At 36.8% G+C, this 13,667-nt stretch overlaps 1 protein-coding gene across 3 annotated transcripts in view; it reads left to right on the top strand.

Moving 5' to 3' along the window:
- The window catches only part of NBEAL1 (neurobeachin like 1), a 241,124-nt gene that overhangs the window by 123,202 nt on the left and 104,255 nt on the right, over positions 1-13,667 (top strand). For all 3 annotated transcript variants that reach the window (XM_073218321.1, XM_073218319.1, XM_073218320.1), the window contains 2 exons: positions 950-1,038; positions 10,439-11,014. In XM_073218321.1, the coding sequence (XP_073074422.1) occupies positions 950-1,038; positions 10,439-11,014 (665 nt within the window). The remainder of the gene's footprint in view (positions 1-949; positions 1,039-10,438; positions 11,015-13,667) is intronic.

Raw genomic sequence — 13,667 nt, 5'->3', positions numbered from 1 at the left:
GTATGCAAAAAAATGAAAATGAAACCGTTCTTATATCACTCATATATATTAAGTTCAAATGGCTTAAAGATTTAAATGTAAGCCCTAAACCATTTAACTCCTAGAAGAAAATAGGGAAAAATACTGGTATTTGTTTTAGCAGTGACTTTATGGATATGCCACCCAAAACAGAAGCAATAAAAGCAAAAATAAACAAGTGGAATTACACCAAAGTAAATGGCTTTTTTGGTACAGCAAAATAAACCGTCAACAAAATGAAAAGGCAACCTACAGAATAGGAGAAAATATTTGAGAGTCAAATATCTGATAAGTGATTAATATCCAAAATATGTAAGGAAATCATACAATTCAATAGCAAAACAATTTTTATTCTTAATTCAGTTAAATGAGCAGAATCTGACTAGACATTTTTCTAAAGACATTCAAATGGTCAACAGGCACATGAAAAGGTGCTCGACATCTCTGATCATCAGGGAAATGCAAATCAAAACCAGAATGAGGAATCACCTCACATCTGCTAAGATGGGTATTATCAAAAAGACAAGAGCTTAACAAGTGCTGGTGGGAATGTAGAGAAATGGAACCTTTGTGAGGTGTTGGTGGGAATAAAAATTTGTAAAGCCACTATAGAAAACTGTATGGCCGTTCCTCCAAAAGTTAAAAATAGAACTACCATATGATCCAACTATCCCTTTTCAGGGTATATAGCCAAAGGAAATTAAATCACTATCATAAAGAGATATCTGCACTCCCAAGTTCACTATAGCATTGCTTTTTTGTCAGTTTATATCTCAGTAAAGCTGGGGAAAAAATAAAGGGCCTTTGTTGTTAACAGCAAAAAGAAAAAGGAAACGAAAAATGAAACAACTATTTCAACATTTATATAACTGTTATCCACAGTTCTTTGATTATCTCTGTGTTTTTAACTTTTTGTTTTCTCCCATCATAGATCCTGTTATTAATTTCAAGGATCTGTTATCTATCGTATATCTATCTCACAGAGCATATATAAACGTCAGGGTGGCCATCTGCAGAAAGGTTAGTAAGTTTAAAGATACACGTAAAAATAGCAGTGTTGTTATACCTGGAATAACACAGACTGAGTATTTTACACCAGATGTAAGTTTTAATTTATTTTATAAATGATGTAATTTTATAAATGAATAATTTCCTTTTTTGAGATAAATGAACTTCATGTAATCACAAGAAATCAGCATATGAATTTGTTTTTCTTAGTCCTACATGGCCTCCTATAAATATGCCCTTTCCAGAATGGAAACTTTTTTAGTTAGCAGAGAATAGTTTCTTTATCAATAACCTTCAATGATTGTGACCATTTCTAATTCATATACCATATTTTAGAGTTCCTGAATGTTTTAAACTTTGTGGAAAGGATTTTCTATAATCTGTTTATGAGTATTCCAATAATAATTTGCCCACACTGTGTCCATTTAACCTTTGACTAAGTCAAGAAATTCTTATCCCATGTGCTTCCTTCTGATTATAATCTCTCTCTTCCTTTGGTAACCACTGGCCTGTCTACTGTTTAATTTGTTTCTTTGCTTTTCTTTTTAATTGTGCTCCCTAATTACATTACAGTATTTTCCCATCTGTAAATCTAGATCTCTATCTTTCTCTTTAATGGCTGTGTAGATTTTCATTATACGGCTGTTCCATAAAGTGTAATCTGTTTCTCTATGGATGGACATTTAGGTTGTCTCTTGTTTTTGTTACTGAACTTAGGTTAAGAGCATCATTTTACATAGGTTTTTGCCTGTTTGTAGTAATATTTCTGTGGTAGCCATCAAATACCTCAGCAAGTGGGTTGGCAATACACAGTATTTTTTCAACAGCAAATATTGAAAATGGAAATTTTTCAGAAGCACAGTAGGACTATGTTAACAAAAGACAGTGGTAAAAATGTATCAGCTGAAGATATTAAGAGGAACTTTGATGAAAAGACAGATGAGGAAAAAACCGACACTTCTGCCTCAAATAACATGTCTTCAGATCAGTGGAGCTTAGAAGACAGACACTAGCTAGACTCAATCACACCATTATCCCAAGAAAATTGTTCAGTGGGAGAGTTGTCTTTCAGGTCAGAGATTCAAATCCATGAAATGGCATTGCTGTGTCAGAGGGTATTCCCATTTTACATTTTGATGGATTTTGCTGTCTTGTACTTGAAGCAGGTCATATAAATTGATGTTTCCCTTTCCGGTACAGTTTGAAACAGCTATCAGTGCAGTCTAGGTTTTATCCATTACATGTAAATAAAATAGACATGAAATAGGTCTTTATGGAAATTTTAAAGTCATGAAAATTTCTTTGCCAAGCAAAGCTTAATCTTTAAGAAAAAAAATTGGTACTCTATACTGGCAGAATAATGGTGACTCTCTGACTGATAACATTAGTGAAGAAAGGAACTTCACTTGTCAATTGTGACTCTTTGAGGTATACTGCTGTCTATATCAACATCAGCATTCATTAGAAGCATTGATACTGAAAGCTCTACTAATATTGTTCATCTGTGAAATTTATCAGAATTAGAAATTCTGATTTATACTGGGAACCAAAGTTCTTTTCATTTAGATAGAAGTTTTCTTGCTTTGTGATAAAAATGTCTTAACAATCATACCTGGAGAGAGATTCTCAAGATGGCAGGATGAGTAGGGTGGCGGAAATCTCCTCCCAAAACTATATATATTATGAAAACACAGCAAATACAACTATTCCTAAAAGAGTTACCCGGAGATACAGTACACGAACCAGGCTACATCTGTGAGAACCTAACATCTCATGGAAAAGGGTAAGATACAAAGCCATAATCTGGCAGGACCTGAGCACTCCCCACACCCCAGCTCACCGGTGGGAGGAAAAGAATCAGAGCGGGGAGGGAGTGGAAGCACAGGACTGCTAAATAACGAGCCCTAGTAATCTGTCCCAGGAGCACAGACACACATCACAGTGCACTGGATATTAGAGGAGTGGAAAAGCAAAATCCGAGATTAAGACTGCAAAGAGGTTCCCACAACTGGCTGCCCTGGGACAAAAAAAAAGCAGGTGCTTTAAAAGTCTTCAAGGGCTAGGGGCATAACAGGTAAACAAAATCATCTCTGCACATTCAGCCTAGCAAGCTGGCAACTTTAAGAAACCTCAGGCACCCTAACCCCCCTGCATAGCAGCACAGCTCCGAACCCCTTCATGGTGATAAGCAGCTTACCATTACTTTCACCCTGCCAGCACTGCAAGCAAACCAGCTTACCTGCTATTGCAGCAGAATAGCCAAGGAGCAGCCCCACCTACAGCAACCACGGAGCTTAACACAAAGGCTTCCCTGTGCACTGCTAACCGGCCTAGACACAGAGGCTGCTCCCTGCATGTGGTTGACTTGTACAGACAGCTGACAGTGGCGCAGAGTCTGGGCAACCCAAAGGGGCTTTGTTCTCACAGCAGAACACACACTGCTCACCTATGAAGCCCACCAGTGCTCTAGGCCATCCCAAGGGCTGCCTCCCCACCCCCAACCCCAAACACACACACACAGCAGCTCAAGGGATTAACCCAGAGTCTGCGCCCTGCACGTGGTTGACTGGCACAAACAGCAGAGATGGGTGCAGAGTCCAGAAAACACGAAGGGGCTTTGTTCTTGTGGCAGAACACATGCCACTTGCCTGGACCCCACCAGTGCCCTAAGCCATCCCGAGAGCCACCCTGCCCACAGCAGCTGAGAGGATTAACCCAGAGGCTGCTCTCTGCATGCAGTTAATGAGCACAGACAGCAGAGACAAGTGCAGCATCTGGGAAGCATGAAGGGGCTTTGCTCTTGCATCAGAATACGTGCTGTGAGCCTGCGATCCCTGCCATTGCCATAGGCCATCTTGAAGGCCGCCCTACCCACAGCAGCTTAGGGGATTAACCCAGAGGCTGATCCTTCTGTGCGGTTAACCAGCACAGACAGTGGAGACAGGCAAGGCAACCAGCAAGCAGGAAGGGACTTTGTCCTCCCAGCTGACACACGTGCCACTCACCAGCGAGAACTCCCATCACCATGAAAAGACAGAAGAAACTTGTTCAGGGCAAAATTCCTCAAACACCAGAGAGAGCTTGGTGAGACTGAAGTCACCAATCTTACTGAAAAAAGAATTCAAAATAAAAGTTATAAGCATGCTTATAGAGCTACAGAGAAATATGCAAGAGCTAAGGGATGAATTCTGGAGGGAGATAACAGGAATGAAACAACAACAGAAGGATTTAAGAGCAGACTGGATGAGGTGCAAGAGACAGTTAATGGAAAAGAAATCAGAGAACCGGAACACAGAGAAATGGAGGCAGAGAGAGAGATAAAAGGAACTCTAGTAATGAAAGAATATTGAAAGAACTGTGTGACAAATCCAAACGGAGGAATATTCACATATAGGGGTACCAGAAGAAGAAGAGAGAGAAAAAATAGGTAGAAAGTGTCTATGAAAAAATAATTGCTGAAAACTTCCCCAGGCTGGGGAAGGAAATAGTCTCTTAGACCATGGAAGTACACAGATTTCCCAACACAAGGGATCCAAGAAGGACAACACCAAGACATACAATAATTAAAATGGCCAAGGTCAAAGACAAGGACAGAGTATTAAAAGCAGCCAGTGAGAAAAAAAGGATCATGTACAAAGGAAAACCTATCAGGCTATCATCAGACTTCTCAGCAGAAACTTTACAAGCCAGAAGGAAATGGCATGATATATTCAATGCAATGAAACAAAAGGGCCTTGAACCAAGAATACTGTATCCAGCAAGATTTCCATATAAATTTTGAGGGATTAAACAAATCCCAGAGAAGCAAAAGTTGAGGGAATTTACCTCCCACAAACCATCTCTACAGTGTATTTTAAAGGGACTACTCTAGATGGAAGTGTTCCTAAGACTAAATACCTGTTACCAGAGAAAATAAAGCAACAGCAAAGAAAGTAGACCAACCAAATACTAATTAAATGCAAAATAAAATCAGCTATCCACTAAACCAGCCAAGGGAAACACAAAGACTACAGAATAAAACACCTAACATATAAAGAGTAGAGGAGGAAGAAAAAGAAGGGAGAGAAATAAAGAATCATCACACTGTGTTTATAATAGTGTAATAAGTGAGTTAGGTTAGATGGTCAGAAAGTAAAGAAGCTGCCCTTGAACCTTTGGTAACCACAAATCCAAAGCCTGCAATGGAAATAAGTACATATCAATTGATAATCATCCTAACTGTAAATGTAGTAAATGCACCAATCAAAAGACACAGAGTAATAGAATGGATAAAAAAGCAAGACCCATCTGTATGCTGTTTACAAGAGACTCACTTCAAACCCAAAGACATACACAGACTAAAAGGAAAGGGATGGAAAAAGATATTTCATGCAAACAAAAGGGAGAAAAAAGCAGGTATTGCAGTACTTGTATCAGAGAAAATAGACTTCAAAACAAAGAAAGTAAGAGAAAAAGAAGGACATTACGTAATGATAAAGTGGTCAGTCCAACAAGAGGATAGAACCATTATAAATACCTGTGCACCCAACACAGGAGCACCTACATATGTGAAACAAATACTAACAGAATTAAAAGATGAAATAGAATGCAGTGTGTTCATTTTAGGAGACTTCAACACACCACTTGCTCCAAAGGACAGGTCAACCAGACAGAAAATAAGTAAGGACACAGAGGCACTGAAGAACACTTTAGAACAGATGGACCTAACAGAGATCTACAGAATGCTCCACCCAAAAGCAGTAGGATACACATTCTTCTCAAGTGCACGTAGAACATTTTCCAGAACAGACCACATACTAGGCCACAAAAAAGATCCTCAGTAAATTCAAAAAGATTGAAATTCTACCAGTGAACTTCTTGGACCACAAAGGTATAAAACTAGAAAGAAATTGTACAAAGAAAACAAAAAGGCTCACAAACACATGGAGGTTTAACAACATGGTACTAAATAATCAATGGATCAATGACCGAATTAAAACAGAGGTTAAGCAATATATGGAGACAAATGAAAACAACAGCGCAATGCCCCAACTTCTGTGGGAGATGGCGAAAGCAGTTCTAAGAGGAATGTATATAGTTGTCCAGGCCTTTTTAAATAGGGAAGAACAATCCCAAATGAATAGTCTAAATTCACAATTCTTGAATTTGGGAAAAGAAGAACAAATGATATCCAAAGTTAGCAGATGGAGGGACATAATAAAGATCAGAGAAGAAATAAATAATATTGTGAAGAATAAAATAATAGAAAATAATTAGTGAAACCAAGAGCTGGTTCTTTGAGAAAATTAACAAAATAAGTTAACCCCTAGCCAGACTTAATAAGAAACAAAGAATATACACACATAAACAGAATCAGAAAATAGAAAGGAAAAATCATGACGGACACCACAGAAATACAAAGAATTATTAGATAATATTATGAAAATCTACATGCTAACAAACTGGATAACCTAGAGGAAATGGACAACTTTCTAGAAAAATACAACCTTCCAAGACTGATCAAGGAAGAAACAGAAAAACTAAACAGACCAGTTACTAGGAATGACATTAAGTCAGCACTCAGAAAACTACCCAAGAACAATATTCTCGGACCAGATAGATTCACTGCTGAATTCTATCAGACATTTAGAGAAGAGATAGTACCCATTCTCCTTAAAGATTTCCAAAAAATAGAAGAAGAGGGAATACTTCCAAACTCATTCTATGAAGCCGGCATTACTCTAATACTAAAACCAGGCAAAGCCACCACAAAAAAAGAAAACTACAGACCAATATCCCTGATGAACATAGATGCAAAAATGCCCAACAAGATATTAACAAACCAAATTCAAACATACATCAAGAGGATCATACAACATGATCACGTGGGACTCATACCAAGGATGCAAGGATGGTACAACATGCAAGAATCCATCAACATCATCCTGCACACCAACACAAAAAAAGAACAAAAACAACATGATAGTCTCCATTGATGTAGAAAAAGCATTTGACAAAATTCAACAACCATTCATGATAAAAACTCTCAACAAAATGGTTATAGAGGGCAAGTACCTCAACATAATAAAGGCCATATATGACAAACCCACAGCCACATCATACTTACAGTAAGAAGCTGAAAGCTTTTCCTTTAAGATCAGGAACATCTTATCTTCCTCTCTCCTCACTGCTATTCAACATAGAGTGGAGGTCCTAGCCAGGGCAATCAGACAACACAAAGAAATAAAAGGCATCCAGACTGATAAGAGAGAAGTTAAAGTGTCCCTATTTGCAGATGACATGATATTGTACATAAAAAAACTGAAGAATCCACTACAAAACTCCTAGAACTAATATCTGAATTCAGCAAAGTTGAAGAATACAAAATTAATACACAGAAATCTGTTGCTTTCCTGTACAATAATGATGAACTAGCAGAAGGAGAAATGAGGAAAACAATTCCATTCACAATTGCATCAAAAAGAATAAAATATCTAGGAATAAACCTAACCAAGGAAGTGAAAGACCTATACCCTGAAAACTGCAAGACGGTCATAAGAGAAATTAAAGAGGACACTAACAAATGGAAATTCATCCCGTGCTCTTCGGCAGGAAGAATTAATATTGTCAAAATGGTCATCCTTCCTAAAGCAATCTACAGATTCAATGCAATGCCTATCAAAATACCAACAGCATTCTTCAATGAACTGGAACAAATAGTTCTAAAATTCATATGGAACCGCAAAAGACCCCAAATAGCCAAAGCAATCCTGAGAAGAAAGAATAAAGCTGGGGGGAATCTTGCTTCCAAACTTCAAGCTCTACTACAAAGCCACAGGAATCAAGACAATTTGGTATTGCCACAAGAACAGACCCATAGACCAGTGCAGCAGAATATAGAGTCCATATATTAACCCAAGCATATATGGTCAATTAATGTATGATATAGGAGCAATGGATATACAGTGGGGAAATGACAGCCTCTTCATCAGCTGGTGTGGGCAAAACTGAACAGCTACATGTAAGAGAATGAAACTGGATTACTGACAAACTCCATACACAAAACTAAACCAAAATAGATCAAAGACCTGAATGTAAGTCATGAAACCATAAAACTCTTCAAAGAAAATGTAGGCAAAACTCCGTTGAATATAAACATGAAAAACTTCAGCATGAGCATATGTCACTGGGCAAGGGAAACAAAAGCAAAAATTAACAAGTGGGACTATATCAAACTAAAAAACTTCTGTACAACAAAGGATACTATCAGTAGAACAAATATGCATCCTACAATATGGGAGAATATATAAATGACATATATTATAAGGGTTGACATCCAAAATATACCAAGACCTCATGCACCTGAACAAACAAAAAGCGAATAATCCAATTAAAAAATGGGCAGGGGATCTGAACAGACACTTCTCCAAAGAAGAAATTCAGATGGCCAACAGGCACATGAAAAGATGCTCCACTTTGCTAATCATCAGAGAGATGCAAATTAAAACCGCAGTGGGATATCACCTCACACCAGTTAGTATGGGCACCATCCAAAAGACAAACAACAACAAATGTTGGCGAGGATGTGGAGAAAGGGGAACGAACCCTCCTATACTGCTGGTGGGGATCATTAGTTCAATCATTGTGGAAAGCAATATGGAGGTTCCTCAAAAAACTCAAAATAGAAATACCATTTAACTCAGGAATTCCACTCATAGGAATTTACCCTAAGAATGCAGCAGCCCAGTTTGAAAGACATATGCACCCTTTTATTTATTGCAGCACTGTTTCCAATCGCCAAGAAATGGAAGCAACCTAAGTGTTCATCAGTAGATGAATGGTTAAAGAAGATGTGTTGCATATGCACAATGAAATATTATTCAGACATAAGAAGAAATCAGATCCTACCATTTGCAACAACATGGATGGAGTTAGAGGTCATTATGCTCATTGAAACAAGCCAGGTGAAGAAAGAGAAGTATGAAATAATTTCACTCATCTGTGGAGTATAAGAACAAAGAAAAAACTGAACAAACAAAACAGCAGCAGAATCACAGAACCCAAGAATGGACTAACAGTTACCAAAGAGAAAGGGACTGGGAGAATGGGTAGGAAGGCAGCGATAAGGGTAAAGAGGAGCATTATGATTAGGGGACATATATAGCGCAGGATACAGGGAAGGCCATATAGCACAGAGAAGACAAGTATGGACTCTATAGCATCTTATTTTCCTGATGGACAGTGACTGTAATTAGGTATGTCGTGGGGACTTGATAATGGAGGCAATCTAGTAACCACAGTGTTATTTATGTAATTTATATTAATAACACCAAAATAAAGATCTTACCTGAATTTCCAATAGTGTTTGAGAACATGGTTTTATCTAAAAAACCTGAAGTCCATTGGCAGTGTAGCCATGTCATTGTCTACTCTTTAATCTCATTATCTTATTACAGTTAATAGCAGTGTCCATCTAATTGGAATTAGTTTTTTCAAACTAAAGTTTAGTTTTGTTTTGTTTGTACAATATAAAGTTAATGAAAAATAAAGTTTTTTGCTAAAGCAACCATTAACTGCCTGGAAAAAAAAAAATGAGGTGGGAACTCTATTTTTGAAGTACCTAGGTTTTTCTTTTTTGTTTTTTTTTAAAAATGAGATATTATTGATATACACTCATGAATGCTTCACAAGAAAAACAATGTGCTTATTACATTTACCCCTATTAACGAGGTCCACCCCCGTGCCCCAGTGCAGTCACTGTCCGTCAGTGCAGTAAGATGCCACAGAGTCCCTATTTGTCTTCTCTGAGCTACACTGTCTTCCCTATGATCCCACACACACCATGTGCACTAATCATGATACCGCACAATCCACCTCTCCCTACCTCCCCACCTACCCTCCCATTTGGTAACCACTAGTCCCTTCCTCTGCCTGACTTATTTCACTAAACATGATACCTTCTAGTGGAGTACCTAGGTGTTATGAGAGTCTTGTGTGTCCTGTTTATTCCCCCAATCCTAGAGCCAAAACTGCCCAGCACACAGTAGGTGCTCAATATTTGCTAAACAAATATAGTAAGATAATGGAGAGTATTTAATTTAGAGGTTATAACTTTATTACATTTTGTGGATACCTTCATTTTACTTATACTTTCTATCTGACCAAATTAAATTAATAACAGAATATGTTGATATGTGGAGGATCATTTTATCTTTTAGCAAATTTTTAATTACATCCCTAGTCTGTATATTGAGTTATATGCAGATTAGTTAAAAACATAATGTCTGCCCTCCAATGTTTATAATCCAGTTAAAACATATTCTATTGAAATTTATCCTCCTATATTTCTCATTAATTTACTTTGTCATTAAATTGAAAAGAAACTGTTACTGCTAACATACTGTATACTTTTGTATTCTCAATCTCTTTGCAGATTTTGCAGATTTTACAGTCCCAGACAGATGCAGCGCATCAAATATCTCAACAAGTGGGTTGGCAAGACACTTTAGTTAGGCTTTTTTTAAAAGATAATTTTGAAAATGGAAATACTTTTCAGAAGCAAATTAGGACAGTTTTGAAGAAAGACAATGATAAACTTGTATCAGCTGAAGGTATTAAGAGGAACTTTGATGAAAAGACTGATGAAGAAAAAACCGACACTTCTGCCTCAGCTAACAAGTCTTCAGATCAGTGGAGTTTAGAAGACAGACATTCTTTAGACTCAAACACACCATTATTTCAAGAAGATAGTTCAGTGAGAGTGTTGTCTTTTAAATCAGAGAATCAAGAAGAATTCTGGCATAATAACCTCTCACATTTGAGTTTAGATTTCAGTGGAATTGACTCATGTGAACTGGGTGATATTGGAAATCAAATGCCAGACAGTCTGCCTAGCACACCATCCCCAATAGAGTCTTCTAAACGATTTTCTGGGCAGTCTGACAAAGAAAGCAGCATTACAAATGATGCAGGCTTCACTGATGACTTCTCTTTACTTGAAAGCCAAGAGGTAAGATTCCTTATTTGTCCAAATGCTCTTATTTTCCTTTGTCTATCATGCTCTTCTAATCCTTAGAAATGTATAATTGTTAACAATTTCATATTCATGTTGTAAAGCGCATGAAACAAGATTTAGAGACCTTTAAGCACTAAATTGTGAGTATCTTAACGGTTGAGTCCAATTCTTACTGTATCTCTAAGGGCCTACCTAGTAAATGTGTAGATTCATTAACAAACTTTAATAATCTGTTAAATGGTTATGATCATTATATGTGATGATTCCTTTTTTTATTGAAGTATAGTTGATAAACAATCTTTTGTTGGTTTCAAGTATACAGTAGTTCAACAGTCAGACACGTTATTAAATTCTCACCGCAACTAATGCAGTTACTGTCAACATAGGTTGACATAGGAAGATGTTACAGAACCATTAGCTACGTTCTCCTTGCTTTATTACCATCCCTGTGACCAACTTATGTTATGATTGAAAATTTTTGTGCCCCTTTATTCCCCTCCTCATCCCCACCCACTCAGCCCAACCCCTCCCCCATAATAACCACCATTCACTTCTCAATATTTATGAATCTATGTCTATTTTGTTCATTTTCTTTTAGATTCCACAAATAAGTGAAATCAAATAGCATTTTTCTGTCTCTGCCTGGCTTATTTCACTTAGTATAATACCCTGTAAGTCCTCCATGTTTTAGCAAATGGCAGGATTTCATTCTTTTTATGGCTGAGGAAAGTTCCATTTTGTATATGTACCACATCTTCTTTATCCATCTATCTATTGACAGACAGTTTGGTTGATTCTGTATCTTGACTGTTGTACATAATATGACAGTAACTTAAGGGTGTATATATCTTTTCGTATCAGTTGTTTTGTTTTCTTCAGGTAGATTCCTAGAGATGAAGTTACTAGGTCATATGGTATTTCTGTTTTTCATTTTTTTCTTTCCATAGTGGCTGCACTAATTGACATTCCCACCAACAGTGTAGGAGGGTTCCCTTTTCTCCACATCCTTTGCCAAAACATTTCTTGTCTTTTGAATGTGGCCATTCTAACTGGTGTGAGATGATATCTCATTGTGGTTTTGTCTTGCATTTCCTTGTTGATTGATGTTCCACAATCGGAACATCTTTTCATGTGCCTGTTAGCCATCTGTATTTCTTCTTTGGAAAAATGTTCAGGTCCTCTGCCCATTTTTTACATGGGTTATTTGTTTTTTTGGAATTGAGGCTTATGAGTTCTTTATGTATTTTGGATGTTAACCCCTTATGGGCCAAATCATTTATGAATATATTCTTCCATACTGTAGGTTGCCTTTTTGTTCTGCTGATGTCCTTTGCATGTAGTCCCACTTGTTGATTTTTTATTTTGTTTCCCTTCACAGAGAGATTATGTTCAGGATAAAAAACATTACTTATGCTTATGTTCAAGAGATTTTTGCCTATGTTTTCTTACAAAAGTTTTATGCTTTCATGTTTTATATTTAGATCATTAATCCATTTTAAGTTTATTTTTCTGTATGGAGTTTGACAGTAATCATATTTCATTCTCTTTCATGTAGCTGTCCAGTTTTCCCAGCACCACTTGTTGAAAAGGCTGCCTTTTCTCCATTGTATATTCACAGATCCTTTATCATATATTAATTGACTATACCCGTGTGGGCTTATACTTAGGCTCTGTATTCTGTTCCATTGGACTGTGGATCCATTCTTGTGCCAGTATCATACTGTTTTGATTATTGTAGCTTTGTAATATAGCTTGCCTATTACAAAGGCTATTTCTGACTTAATAGAAGTCAGAAAGTGTAGTCTCCCTAGGTTTGTTCTTTCTCAGGATTATTTTGGTTGTTGCAGGTCTTTGTGCTTCCATATGAATTTTAGGATTGTTTGCTCTAGTTCATTTAAAATAAATTATCTAATTCTTTGTATTTCTGTGGTATCAGTTGTAACTCTTCCTTTTTTGTTTCTGTTTTGTGTATTTATATCTTCTCTTTTCTTTATAAGTCTGGCTAGGGGTCTATCTTTTGTTTATCTTTTTGAAGAACAAGCTCTTGGTTTCACTGATTTTTTTCTGTTGTTTTCTTATTCTCTATATTATTCATTTCTGTTCTGATATTTTTTTATGACTCTCCTACTAACTTTGGGTTTCATTTGTTCTTTTTCTAGTTTCTTCAGTTGTGACTTAAGATTGTTCATTTGGGATTGTTCTTGTTTCTTGAGGTACACTTGTATTGCTATGTACTTACCTTGTTTTTGCAGCACCCACATATTTTGAACATTGTGTTTCTGTTATCATTTGTCTCCATGTATTGTTTGATTTCCTCTTGGACTTGTTCATTGATCCATTGATTATTTAGAAGCATGCTGTTTAGCCTCTGTGTGTGTGTGTTGTTTTGTTTTCTTCATGTAATTGATTGTTAGTTTCATACCATTGTGATCTGTTAATGCTCATTACAATTTCAGTCTTTGAATTTATTAAGGCTCCTTTTGTGGCCTAATTTGTGATCTTTTCTGGAGAATCTTCATTGGACTTGAATAAAATGTGTATCCTGCTGCTTTTGTATTGTTCTGTATATAACTGGTAGGTCCATCTGGTCTAATGTGCCTTTTTTGTCTGGATGATCAATCCACTGATATAAGTGGAGATGTTAAAC

Source organism: Manis javanica, chromosome 12, assembly GCF_040802235.1.
Source record: "Manis javanica isolate MJ-LG chromosome 12, MJ_LKY, whole genome shotgun sequence".
NCBI lineage: Eukaryota > Metazoa > Chordata > Mammalia > Pholidota > Manidae > Manis > Manis javanica.
Note: the sequence above shows the minus strand (reverse complement) of the source record. Positions and strands in the feature narration are given on the sequence as shown.